We start from the raw sequence: 15,000 nt of genomic DNA, 5'->3' as shown, positions 1-15,000 counted from the left end.
TCCATCTATCCATCCGTCTATCCGTCTATCCATCTATCCATCTACCTATCTACCTATCTATCTATCTATCTATCTACTTTCTGCTTTTTAATAAAACATCACACAAATTATTATTATTTTAACTCTTTCCCCACCATTGACGAGTTTTTACGGCTTTTAGTGTTTTCACTGTTATACACTCGGGGGCGCTATTACACATCTTCTGAACGAGTACAAAACCTCCCGAACAAAAACACACATGAACAGGATGCAAAAACTAGCGATCTCTTATGTAAACAGATGCATATGATAAATAATGCGATCATCAGCAATAGACAGCACATAAATGAAAACTGCATAATGTTATGGAGTAAAAATGATGATCCAGGAAGTGGTATATAGCTGTGCAAGCTTTGGAGGTGTTGATGGAAGTGATTTACTGGATTTATGCTTTGATAATATTATCCAGATGTAGTTTTTGATAAAAATGTGATTTTCTCACATTTTTGCTCAAAACTATACATTTTTATGAAACCTACCTAAATTCAAGTGTTGATTAAAAAAAGAATGCTTTAAGCTAGAATAAAACTTTTTTTTTTTTTTGTTTAAAAGGCTCTGATCTTTATTTTGGTGTATTGCATATTCAAATATTCATACAGCAAAATATACTGGAGACCATCAAACTTTAGTGAAAATCATCAAAATTGCTGGCGGCGGCTGGCAACTTTATTTTTTTAAATGCTGACGGGGAAAGAGTTAATAAGAGACATCACATTTATTTATTTTTTTATATATAATATATATATATATATATATATATATATATATATATATATATATATATATATATATATATATATATATATATATATATATATATATATATTATATATATAACATTTTCTGCTCTTTTTTTTTTTTTTTTTTTTTTTTTTTTAAATAAAATTTTAACACCATTCACAAATTATTATTATTAGTACTACTACTACTATTTTAACGTTCTTTTAATATGTTAATCATATCTAAATTAATAGTTTTATAGTTATTTAACAAAACATCACACCATATAATATTAGTATTATTAATGTTTTTTATTTTCTTTTTTGTTTTAATAAAATAGACCTTTTATTGTTTATTTTTAATATTCATATTCTACACTTACATTTACATTTTCCCCTCGAAGTCCACTTATTATGTTGGTCAAGGCCAAAAAAAGGTCATAATATTTCATGATTATTTTTCTCCCTCTTATACTTCTATAAATGCCCTGTTATTTTTAACACATTTTGTACTCCTGCTCTAGTTCAAACTGTCCTTCAGTACTAAATAGATGTATGTCTGAATGGTCATAAATCAATATACTCTTTAGTTGTGACATCATAGCTATGCTGTTTTTGTGCTGTAACTCTACAAATCAAGTGCTCATACATAGTGCGGTTTTTCATGTTCCTAATATGAGAAGATCTTCAGAAATAACAAACAACTGTGTGTGTGCAGGAGGCAGGCGGAGAGGAGCATGAGGCTCCGGCTCAGGAGGAGGACGTCCCTGACGACACACAGGACGAATACTGACCAGCTGTCAATCAAACAGACACCTGATCATACATGCACTCAGTCAGAAAACTGCTTTGGGTTCATTTCCTCAAACTCATGACGGTTTATTTCTCATTCGCTTTCGTGATCTAGGGATGAGACAAATTGGCCAAATATTCGAACGTGTCTCTCTTTTCATTCTGAAGCCCTGAACATGTCATCTGACAGCAGCTTAAATGGTGAATCTTGTTTGTGTGAAGCCTGTGATAACCACCGCACATTTTTACTTTAACTGAAGTCTGTTGGCGTTACCACCTCACCGCACCGATGAAGGAGAATTGACATTTTTCTCTTTAAGCTGTTAGATGTGACGTATCAAACCATTACATTTAAAAATATTACAATAAGATTAGCTCAGAGAGCTATTAATACAGTTTGTGAAATATCGCCTCCTGGTAGATTCCTCAAGAAGACTAACCATTGGTTACCACGGTAAATTTAGCATTATAACCTAATGCTCACTGGTAATATAAACCAATGTGATTCGTTTGGAAACAATGCTAAATTTTTCTCCATGTTAGATTAAATATACTCATTTTTTTTGGGTAAATGTGTCTCAGCTTCACAGAGGTGGAAGCCAATCACAGTGTTTGATAGGAAGCATTTTATTTGAACCGTGCAATCCGTATTCTGCGTCTAAACATGTTTTACTTTATATGTACAGTAAAAGAAACCGGCGTCATCTGAATAAAACAATGCATATTAAAGATTTTTGTTAACTGTTGTTCTAAAGCACAGGTCTTCTGAACAGAAAACAGCATCCTCGTGATCTCCCGATACTCGTCAATATTCTCCACAGGTCAACGCTTATGTCATTTATTATTGTGTACAATGAAAAGGAATGTAAACAAATGTACTGTTAATAATTATAAATAGACGATGTTTTTCTTTTTATTTCCCTCACAGTATCTCCCCGTATGCATTCCCCAGATGTGTTGCATGTTTGCATTTTATTTGTGAATAACTTGACCTGCTTTTTACATATTTAATAAAAAAAAGAAAATGAAAACAAAAATGATGTTAAAATGTTTTTTTGTATGTTTAACTTGCTGTTTAAAATCTTTGGAGATATGATAGGCTTGCCCTCTAATAAAACCCTTTCGCTTTCAAAAGGAATAAATCATTTGTTTTTATTATGATTAAGATTTAGGGTGAAATTATTCATTTTGTCCAATATATTAGACATATGTTTTGTTGAATATCTCTGAGATCATGAATACCACTATTTTAAGTAATTTATATGAGACACAAAAGACTAAATGTTTGACGCTGGTCATTAATATAAAGAAAATATGCAATCGAAACTCCAACAGCGTGCTGTATGGAGAAGTTTAGGGTTTGCGCATGAATTTTACTTTGAATTGCTTTTAAAAAATATTTGGCAAATCACACAAACTAGCATATTTTATGGAAAAGGAGCAGGTTTATTATTTTTCAGTTATCGTTAGTATTTAATTTATTAGTTTTCATATAAATAAACGTATTCAGAGAACAACAGAGTATGATTTTTGACAAAAACCGACGATTTTATTTATTTAGTCGATAAAAAAAAAAAAAGATAAATTGTGAAACGATCTTGTGCTCAGCTCATTAAGCGTCTCTGGCCGCCAGGTGTCAGTAGCGCGCAGCCTCACGAACTGAAAGAGCGGGCGAGACGAAGCGAAGAAGAAACTTCCTGCGTGCTGCAGTTTAGTGAACTACAACACAACGATGTAAACAGTTATCATTTAATAAAGAAATAATCCCTATTTGAGGAAAGATACAGTTGTAAAACGCTTGCTTAACATCACGGGCAAGGTAAGCGATCAATAAACACCCCGTAAACAGACTTTCTCAAACTTTTAATATGTTTTAGATGTTTGGGAAAATCACTTTTATTCATTCACTGTCAGTCCAGTCGAAGTGTTTTATCCACTACACATCATTACAGCATGCAGTAAACTCCGTGGAACTAGAAATATGAATTAAAACAATTAATCTAAGAAAATAGAACAATGAAAGAGACCCATATATGTATTTATAAGTCAAAAAATGGACATGCCTACTCATATTTTGCATATTTTAGAATAATGCCATGTAAACTATTAAATAATATGCATTGTAAAATACTAAACCATTTTATTTGAGCTTTTGTGGTCACTCTTAACAGTACAGACCAAAAGTTTGGAAACATTACTATTTTTAATTATATATAAATAAATATATATATATATATATATATATACACAGTACAGACCAAAAGTTTGGAAACATTACTATTTTTAATGTTTTTGAAAGAAGTTTCTTCTGCTCATCAAGCCTGCATTTATTTGATCAAAAATACAGAAAAAAAATGTAATATTGTGATATATTATTTCAATTTAAAATAATTGTTTTTAAATTTATTATACTTTAAAATTATTATTTATTTCTGTGATGCAAAGCTGAATTTTTAGGATCATTATCACATGATCCTTTAGAAATCATTCTAATATGATGATTCATTATCAAAGTTGGAAACAGTTCTGCTGCTTAATATTTTTTTCAGAACATGTGATACTTTTTTAGGATACTTTGATGAATAAAAAAGTAAAAAAAAAAAAAAAAAAAGAAGCTATGTTTTTAAAATATATAAATATTTTGTAATAACAATATACACTACTGGTCAGTAATTTGGGGTCAGTAATTTTTTTTTTCTTTCTTTTTTTTTAAATAAAATCAATACTTTTATTCAGCAAGTATGTGTTAAATTGATAAAAAGTGATAGTAAAGAAAATATATTATTAGAATATATATTATTAGAATTTTTTTTTATTTTGAATAAATGCAGTTCTTTATTAACCTTTTATTCATCAAATATATTAGACAGCAGAACTGTTTCCAACACTCATAATAAATCAGAATATTAGAATGATTTCTAAATGATCATGTGATAGACTGGATGTTACATGTGACACTGAAGGCTGGAGTAATGATGCTGAAAATTCAGCTTTGCATCACAGGAATAAAGTATATTCAAATAGAAAACTATTATTTTAAGTTGTAATTATATTTCACAATATTACTGTTTTTTCTGTATTTTTGATCAAATAAATGCAGGCTTGATGAGCAGAAGAAACTTCTTTCAAAAACATTAAAAATAGTAATGTTTCCAAACTTTTGACCTGTACTGTATGTATATATATATATATATATATATATATATATATATATATATATATATATATATATATATATATATTATATATATATATATATATATTATTATTATTATTACATTTTGTATTAGTTGATTTTAATTATGTATTTCTGCACAAGAGAAACCTGGACATGTGTGTGTTATTCCCAGACGATGTGAAAGACACTTTCAGAAAGGCGGGAAAAGCATCTGCCAGAACATCCATAAAAAATGTGGCGACAGTTTCCTGGACCCTCCCGTCATCCCGGTGCCTTAAACTATACATACGTAATGCTGTCTGTCTGTTACACAGATGCACTGAACATCATCTGTTTGTGTTTCAGAGGCTGCAAACATCAGAGAAGAAGAGCAGAAGCACACTTAAAGTGGCTCTGACGTCTGTAACTGGTAATAGAACAGATTAATCGATCTATGAATTGTAAAGATTAATGATCATTTAGATTTAAGATTTAGAGAATGATATTATAATTCGGATATTTGGGCTTTTTAATGTTATTTAAAGAAGTTAGGTTCACCAAGGCTGCATTTATTTGATCATTAAATAAAACTGTAATTTTATTAACTATGATTACTATTTATTTTTAAATGTTTTACAGTTGAATATGTTTTAAAATGTAATTTATTCCTGTGATCAAAGCTGAATTTTGATCAGTCACATGATCCCTCAGAAATCATTCTAATATGCTGATTTGCTGCTCAAGAAGCATTTCTTTTTATTATCAGTGTTGAAAACAGTTGTGCTGCTTCCTGTTTTTGTGGAAACTGTCATACCGTTTTTTTAAAGGATTATTTGATGATTAGAAAGTAAAAAAAAACAGTATTTTGTTTGAAATAGAAATCCTTATAAATGTATTTACTATTAATTTTGATCAATTTAATACATCCTTGCTAAATAGTATTTATTTAAATTATTATATAAATACTATTTAAATTTAAGGGAATACTATATACTATTAAATGAAATTAATATATTATATTAATTTAAGGGAATAGAGATGCTGTTACAGATGGAGCGGTTCACATTGCCTGGAGCTCCAGTGAAGAGGAAGAATCAGATTTCAGGGCTTAACAATAAGGAATGTCTGCTGGCCAGGGGCGAATATTACAGTGTTTTGGGCCAGTCTGTCTTACTTTTTCTTTTTTTTTTTCTTTTTTTTTGATAATTTAAGTGTGATTAAAAATTTAATTTGTGTGTGGAAAATGTATACAAAAAATATTTTTAATAAATGTGTAAATTATAAATGCAACATTAAATGTGTCATTACAATTATAAAAATGTAAATAAAAACATTAAACTATTTTTTTTTTTTTGGCGGGGGGGTGGATCCATTCTGTTTGAAATGCATGCCCTGAATTGTAAAACATCAGATGAAATCCCCCCCAAAAAATGATGCATGTGCTTTATATGGCAGAATAATTTTGAGTAGAACAGAATTTAGCTGCATTAAAGAATGTATCTTTTTAATCCCCATTATAACGATATTCCTTGTATTTCTCATTTAAAGAGTGTTAAAGTACATGTTACTCAACAAGCGTAGTGTAATTATTTCTTGACAAGTTCTGTCAGGAATGTGGAGTGATGTAAAAATATTCTCGTCCAATCAGAACCTTCTGCTCTGGATGCAGTGCTAGACCTTCATAACTGTAGTTTAATATGCACTGGCTTGTTATTTAATCCCAGTAACCTGCTGCTTTTGCCCTCAGAGACAGATGACCTGCCCACTATTGATTCAGACAGTGAGATAGAGGAAGAGAAGTCAGCTTTAAAAGAGCACATCGACTTTCTAAATCCTGTCGCTGTAAGTATGTTTTATCTTTATTTGGCAGAATAAATGGACGTGTATTAAAGAAATTTAATTTTAACATAAATTTATTGTTTTGTTTGTTTTTTTGTTGTTGTTGTCTGTTTGTTTTTTTAAGAAAGAAAGAAATACTGTTAAAAGACAAATTTAAGGAGAAAGCTTTGGATCGGGGAGAAGTTGTACTGGACACATGGTTACTCAGTAGGGGGCGCAATGATTCCTCACACAAGAAATATTGATTGAAATCTTAAGCGTTCATCAGGGTTCTCAATGTCCCTGCTCCATTTAGGACTGAACTTTGGCCTGAATATTTATTTGCAACCTTTCTTGGTATTAGACATGTTGTAGAGTACATATGTCACACAAGTCATCTGAATATAAGATCAAATGTGGCTCAATGGCTTTCCACGTGACACATGAAATTAAGTAATGACTTTAGCTTTAAATCGCATAAAGGTACAAAAGGTATATAATGCTGGTCTAACTCAGATATGTTGATATGCCAATTCAAAATGATGGTTTTCACCATTAGAAGTGACAGTACAGTGCATGAGCAATTGCCATTATGCATCTTATAATTGTATGTTATATGTAATGCATATTGCATCTGAAAGTCTTTTCTGAGATGTCTTAGACATAGTAAATGAAATAAAGCAATTAGATTAGAAGTATACCTATGCTTTGTAGTGCACTCTGGTGTGAGGATGTAAATAAGCTGAGGCACTGAAGGTCGATTAGGTAGTTTAATAACTTGTGAACACAGTGATTTCAGGATCAGTCCTGGGACTGGAGACGTACTGAGATCTCAGTCTTTTTCATCATTGTGGTCATGAGCCAGACACTTAACAGGATTAAAAAATGGAAAATCCTGTCATCATTTACTCACCCTTATCTGGCTATTTTTAAATATTTCTTTTTTGAAGAAGAAGAAGAAGAAGAAGAAGAAGAAGAATGGTGCAACTGCTTTTGTCTATACAGTGAAAGTCAATGGCCTCTAAAACATCATTGGATCCCATTGACTTTCATTGTATGGACCCAAGCAGTTGCAGAATTCTTCAGAATATCCTTTGGGTTCCACAGAATGAAAGTCAGATTTTAGAATGACTTGGGGGTGATTAAATGATGACAGAACAGTTATCTATTTCAGATATATCCTGATGTTTTATCCCAGGAATGCTATTCCCAACATCCGAGTCATCAGCAATGACATCATAATGTGATTTGTCTTATGCTAGAGATCTTTGACCATGATTATCATAATTCAGCATGATGCACCTTACTGTCATAATGGTACAATTCACACTTACTGTAAGTTACTTAGTTATGTTGAAGAGGTATTATGATGTGAGATTTGTTGATTGCATAAACACATCTTTGATTTGACTCATTAATAGTTGGAATAGTTGAAAGGCATCACATCACACATTGCTCAAACATTCAAAGCTTTTTCCTTGTAGTTTAGTCTGGTCATTTGAGAACACTTCAGAACTCAAAGATTTCTTTGTCATCGGAAATGTTTGGGTCATCAAAAAAAAAAAAAAAAAAAAAAAAAAAAACTTGAAAGACTCTTTAGAAATGGTTCTCTGGTGAATCATTGATCCTTTATCAGGTCTTTCAAATCTTAAAAATCTAGATCAGTGGTTCTCATCTAGTTTTGCTGCACCTTAAACTCTTAAACCAAACTCCGTACCACGATTGTTGTAGACATTCCCTCAAAATTAAATCCTGAGGTTGAATAAATAATAATATTCATAAAATCCACATATTTATTTAAAAAATGTAAAATACAATATATTAAAATATATTTACATTATTATTTAACTATCAATAATTGTTTTTTTAAATATTAAAATGAATAAATAAATTATTATAAAATAATTAAATAATTAATATTAATCTCTGCAGTCATTCACCATACAGAATACATTGAGGTCGGTGCAAATCATGTTTATCTTTGTGAGTGAACCAGTATTTGATGAATTTTTGAGTCACATTTTCTTTCACCTCGTGATCTGCACATTCATGCTTTTTGAGAATGCAGTATGTCATTAAAACTATCTGTGTTGACATCTATATAATTTGTCTAGCTTCACCAAGTGACAGATGAATTTGTGCCAAAATGCCATAGAGTTTTATTAAACACCTGTGACATCAACAACAGAAGATATGGGAAAAATTATGTGCATTTAGTTTTGTTTTCCCCTCACTGATCAGAACCAGAATAGACCAGTTTTTGAAAAAAAAAAAAAAAAAAAAAAAAAAAAAAAAAAACCCCAATCTAGAGCATCTTTGAAACATAAAAACCCGACAACCCCCAATCTAGAGCATCTTTGAAACATAATTTTTGAATTTTCCCAAGGTGTCATGAAGAATACTGCAACATCTCTATCTGAAACGTTTGTCAGCCTTGAACTCTTCCAAATCACATCTATGTTTAGCACTTATTCCCATGCCTCCTTTTAAAAATGTCTTTTAAATTAGCCCTGCTTCCTGGATTCAAGATTGAAACCATTTGTTTAAAAAAACGGATTGTTTACTCGGCTGGCCTTCGCTGGAAAAATGTTTTGTGTCCATTTGCAGCAAGAGAAGAAAATAACAGACATGCATCTAAACATTAATCACATGTTGCTGTATATCTCAAATAATTACACCTGCAGTTCCTTTTATTTTCCTGCAATTACAAACTAAACATGGGCGTCCTTGGTGATGACACATTTTCTGTGGCCTGGCATCTCTCCATTAATGCAGCGGTTCCGTCCTGTTCCCGCTGGTTTGGGAACTGCCCCTATATGACATTTCTAAATTAGACCAAAAAAAAAAAAAGTGGGAGTGAGATAGATTTGATAGAGCAAAATGTTTGTGTACTCCTCCATTCATTTTGCCAGTGCAGGGTGAACACATTTTTGAGCTTGGGCCAGGAACATAGTGTACTGCGCAGAGAGAGAAAGACAGAGAGCACGCGTAGTGCACTGTTCGCTGGCAGCCTGCCCTGCAGGGTCAAGTTGATTCAAATAAAAGAGTGTGTAGGCTGTTCGGCGGGCTGGAATGCCGTTCGTGTCTCCACATGATAAGAAGGCAGACGATTTTTTCCACTAGAAACCAGTTTGTGACAATGCAACCACAAACACTCATACACACAAACATAACCTCTCCTGTTCCCTTTACAGCCGTCATTTACGGCCTGTCATAAGGTAAATGAGTCATATATCACATATCATCAGGCCCGGGTCGTATCTTCAGGTCTATCTGTGGAATGTATCTTCTGTCTTTCTTTTTCCATTGTTTGTTTGAGGGTGTGTGCTTTGTCCGGGCTGGATGTCCCTTGTCACATCTCAGGTTGCTTTTGTAGATTTTCCCATAATGCCTTTAGAATCGATGCTGTAATTTTCACAAAGGACTGAATTTGCAGTGCACAGATATTCCAATGATCAGTCCAAAGCAGAGCATAAGGAAGACACACACACACACACACACACACACACACACACACACACACATATACATATATGCATGTATAAAACATTCCTGGAACTTTGGGAAAAGTTGTCATCTATCTATCTATCTATCTATCTATCCATCTATCCATCCATCCATTCATCCATCCCTTTTTCTGTCTCTCTCTCTCTCTCGCTCTCTCTCTCTCTCTATATATATATATTGTTATAGTATTACTATACTTCCATATATAATGTTTCTACATTGTAATGTATGTATATATACATATATACAAATGTGACATAATAAAATACATTAAATGGATAAAAAATTTTTGGATAATAATAATTGGATAAAACTGCTCATCGAAGTCATTTTAATATCCAGATGCACTACTTTTATAGATATTCTCTGTTCTTTTTTTTGAATGTAGGTCTATGACATTTTATTTTTTACGCCTATTTTATCTCCTATTTATTATTTATTTGAAGAAACCCTTAACCCCAAGTATGAGCAATAATAAAAAAAGTGATTGTTGTCTTAGCAAGCACCACTAACAAGTTCAACAGTATGCATCTCACAAAGCCAGTGCTTTTAGATTTAGTATGATTTAGTAGATGTAGGAAGCATGGGTGGGAGTTGCATGTGGATTGAGAGTTCGGTGGCAGTACTTTAGAAGACTGATTCCAGAGGACAGAGGTCGAAATTAATGCAGTGCTGGATAGGTAGATGCTCAGATAGTGCTCTCAAGGCCCCTTGGGATTTACGATATGTGCAGGAGGATTGAATTAATGGGAGGTCATTGAGTTCTTATTTTTTAGCCTCCCATCTTTGCCCTTCTCTCTTATTTTCTTCTCTAGCATCCATGTGAAACGTGAGTTTGAATTATGATCATGTTGTACAAGGCACTGGTTCATATCTTGGGGTTTTTGGCTTTGCTTTGGTGGCCCTCAGCCATCTGTAAAGACTTTTTTAAGGTTCTGTTCATTTTTAAGGCTCAGCTAGAAACTCTGTCGACTTTCATATCCCAGCATGACACGTGAATAAAGTAAAAACACAGGCTGCCATTTTTTTGTAACACCTGTTTAGTCTGTAATTTCACTTTGGCAGTATGGCGGCAGTCTGTCAGGAGGCGTCATTCAGGTCCCATAATTTGTGTAATTGTGGACCGAGAGTTTTCCAAGAGTTTTGTGTGCGTTTAGCTTGAGGAGTGAGTACCTATAAGATTAATTGGCCTCCAGGCAGATTGGCAGTGAAGGTCGAACACTCAGGGTGTTTTTCTTGAAAGTCTTTGTGCTGAAGGCATTCAATCACAATATTATGTCAAGGTTTTTGACTTTGCACTTTTAATGTTCATTTTATAATCAAACTTAGAAACTTTAAGAAAGAATCTTTATGAGCTAGACCTTGAACTAAATGCTTCAGTTAGTTTTTGACTTTGAGGCTTGATGGTGCAGCTTTGAATCTGACATGTATCATATCCCTATTTGTCATGCAAGTGTGATGTGATGTTCCTCATTTGTAAGTGCCAAAAGATGATAGTATTTATTGATATTTTGAACTACATTTTATTTTTATATTTTCAGTTTTCATTTAAATTTTAGTTTTTTGTGTGTTTTATTCAGTTTTTGTATATTTTTTTTAAATAATTCTGTTCAGTTTTTTTGTTTAAGATTTAGTTTTAGTAATTTTAGTACTTAATCTTAAACTTATTTTATTTAAGTTGGTTGCCGAGGCAGCATTTCTATTTCTATTGTTTTATTTTATTTTTTATTTTATTTAAGTTGAGTTTTTCCTTTTAATATTTACATTTTAATATTTCAAAAATAAGTAAATGTCTTCATGTCCTTTCATTGCATATGATGTTCCTTATTAAGTAATATTTATATAAAATTTTTTACACTATTATAGTGTTTATTGATATTATGAAGTAGCTTTTAATTTTTATATTTCCAGTTTTCATTTTAATTTTAGTTGAAATTTTTGTATCTTTTCTGTACTTTTGTCTTTTTTTTTTTTGTTCTGTGTTTAGCTTTTAATTTATTTTTATTTCAGTTTTTGTAATTTTAGTACTTAAACTTAAGTTAGCTGCCAAGGCAACATTTCTAATTTTAAGTTTTGAAGTTTAAGTTTTTCATGTAATATTTATGTTTCTTATTTCATCTTTATTTCGATTAAAATAATTTTTCATAATGATAAAAGCACATCAAATGACTAAATGTAAAACTCTCCTCTCCTTTTTAGTCACCAACCAAGATTTCAGACTACTCCTCTTATGATGATAATGATGACGATCCCGAAGAAAGCAGAGCAGACTCTTCCTTTCTGGACGCAGCTGAGACCAGCAGGCAGTCGGTCAGCGAGCGGGTCCGATCTGCTCAGGCGATTCTTCAGACACGTCAGAAACAATTCCCTAAGAGCATCAAGACCCCAGAGGACTCTCTCAAGAGGAGGAGGTTTGAAAGGTATGATCTATGGTACTTGGATCTTAATCTTCATTTCAGTGCAACCCTGTGCAAGATGAACTCAATTTATGAGTTCAGTGACTGGCTTTATGATTGGGATTTATCGTCTTAACTGACAGTAATCCTTCATACTGTGATATATTCTAACTGGGGTTTTTTTCACAGTTTGACGTCAAGTTCACCTGAAGATTCATATCAGTGTAAACACACAGAATACAAAAGGGTTCAAAGTCTAGGTTTAATAATACATCCACACCCTTACCGTAAAAACCTGGTCAGCTTGGGTTTTGATTGGCTATCAAGGATCGGCTTCCTTTGCTCATTTTTGTCACCTTATTTAATTTAACAGAGTATTTCCTCCTATGCTCACAAGAACCAGCACCACATGCATGAGAGTCTTTTGTCAGATATTACTCAGCAGTTTCTTTTTAGTCACCATCAAAGATTGAGCCCAGCCCGTGGTGTTTTTACCATAAATGAGTTGTTTATAAGTTTTTGTGAATGGGAGAGGCAGGACATGTCGAGTTTGTTCCCTCACGGGGGAGCTGTGTCTCTTTTTGGCTCTTGTTAGTTCACCGCTCCTTCTGCTGACCCTCAGGATAAGTTACCCCTTGCCTGTGTGTCTGTTCTTGTGGCTTTTTATGATTTTTTATTATGCATTGATGTGACTACACACATAAAGGTTACAGCACACGTAAAAACTACCACCCACTTGTAAAAAAATGAACCCAAACATGTACATCATAAACATAATAAAGCAATTAACTATTAATAAGTGCATACAGAATGGCGCTGCTCTGGTAATAAGAAGCATGTGGTTTGGCTAACAAGCCTGTAACAAATGTAAGCCTATAAAGTTTTATGAAAGACAAAACATTTAGCTAATTATTGATCAGTTTTCCCTGTTCTGTGAATATAGATTATAGTGAATATGAATATAGTGAGTATGATTGATTTCTTGAAATTGATTCTCTGTGTTTGATTCTATGGTTGAATCAGATTGATTCTCTATGTGGAATTGATTCATTGGTTCTTATCGATTCTCTGTGAATCTATGATTTTAGTTGATTCAGTCAGATTCATTCTCTATGGTTAATTTTATTGGAATGATTTTCATTTATTCTATATCATTAATTGTATGCGATGGATTTCATGGGATTGAATCTAATCGATTCTCTATGCCTGATTCTATGGGATTTATTTTTACTGAGTCAATGGTATTGATTCTCTATAATTTACTCTGTGGCATATTTTAGAATCTAATCTATGGGATTCATTACAAATACAAATGATTCTGTACGGTTGATTTTATGATTACATGTAATTGTTTATACGATTCATTCTTTATGACTGATTCCATTTGATTGATTTTATATAAATGATTCTGTGGGATTGATTCCACTTGACTGATTCGAACTGATTCTCTATGACTGATTCCATGGATCTGACTCTCTGTCTTTGAACAGATTCAAATGAATTCTCTTAATGGAACTGATACAATGAGACTGATTCAAGTTGATTCTCTATGACTCATTCTATAGGATTGATTCTAGTTGATTCAGTCAGATTCATTATTTTATTCTATAGAAATGATTCACGTTTATTCTTTATCATTGATTTTATGTGATTGAATGCATGTATACATTATTCTGTGGGCTTGATTTCATGCAACTGAATCTATAGGTTTGATTCTGTGTAACTGATTCAGGGTGGTTTAAATCACCAGATTGTGTGTTTGATTCTGTGTGATTGATTCAGTGGGTTTGATTCTGATTGTGATCATGTGTGATTCTGAAGGACTGATTTTGTGTTTGGTATTAAATTATTGGTTCTATATGAATGATTCTGTGGGACTGATTCCATATGACTGATTCAAAATGCTTAAACCTGTAGGTTTAATTCTCAAGGATTGATTTTGTGTGATTTGAATTTATGTATTTGATTCTAAGCAATTAGCTTTAGAATGATTCTGTGGGATTCATTCAAATTCAGTTGATTCTGTGTGTCTGAATCTGTGTGATCTCTCTATAGGGGAGGTCTTGCTGAAAGGCTGAACCAGCTCCACAGCAGGCAAAGATCAGCCATCAGCTTCTGGAGACATCAGTGCAGCTCAACCACCTCAGCTGGTAAAACACATCCATCCGAATCCTGCCTGTTTATGTGAAGACTCAATTATGTCTTGAATGTCAGCTCTGTACAGATCATTAGTGCAGAGTTCTCTGTTCCTGACCACTAATGAAAACATTATCATAAATGTTTTCACAATTAAAAATGAAGCCTTTCATTTCAGTACTGCCAGTGTCAGATCCGACCCAAAGAATGTGTCAGGAAAGAATTTAACCACCAACCCGCAGTTTTCATATTTCCATAACTGCTTGTCATGCTTGATGAAATGTCTAGAATATTCCAGCGATGAGATCTCGCTGTGTACAGTAGGAGGAGTAGGAGGCTGTGAAAGCGCGCTTGTTTCAGGTGATTAAGGTGACGATAGAAAATAATCACAAAACAAACAAAACAACAAAAAACACACACAAACAAACACAATACA

The 15,000-nt window shown here is 32.6% G+C and overlaps 2 protein-coding genes across 2 annotated transcripts in view; both read left to right on the top strand.

Annotated features, from left to right (window-relative positions):
- LOC109104201 (microtubule-associated protein RP/EB family member 2) overlaps positions 1-2,692 on the top strand; it is an 11,989-nt gene extending 9,297 nt beyond the window's left edge. The window contains exon 7 of the mRNA XM_019117571.2: positions 1,477-2,692. Coding sequence (XP_018973116.2) covers positions 1,477-1,551 — 75 coding nt within the window. The 3' untranslated portion in view covers positions 1,552-2,692. The remainder of the gene's footprint in view (positions 1-1,476) is intronic.
- An 811-nt stretch (positions 2,693-3,503) lies between these two features.
- LOC109095613 (DNA repair-scaffolding protein-like) lies at positions 3,504-14,916 on the top strand. Its single transcript, XM_042714916.1, has 6 exons — positions 3,504-3,508; positions 4,901-4,997; positions 5,074-5,137; positions 6,455-6,549; positions 12,232-12,452; positions 14,484-14,916. The coding sequence occupies exons 1-6, from the start codon at positions 3,504-3,506 to the stop codon at positions 14,614-14,616; spliced, it is 615 nt and encodes a 204-aa protein (XP_042570850.1). The 3' UTR covers positions 14,617-14,916.
- The last annotated feature ends 84 nt before the right edge of the window (positions 14,917-15,000 follow it).

This window comes from Cyprinus carpio, chromosome A24 (genome assembly GCF_018340385.1).
Source record: "Cyprinus carpio isolate SPL01 chromosome A24, ASM1834038v1, whole genome shotgun sequence".
NCBI lineage: Eukaryota > Metazoa > Chordata > Actinopteri > Cypriniformes > Cyprinidae > Cyprinus > Cyprinus carpio.
Note: the sequence above shows the minus strand (reverse complement) of the source record. Positions and strands in the feature narration are given on the sequence as shown.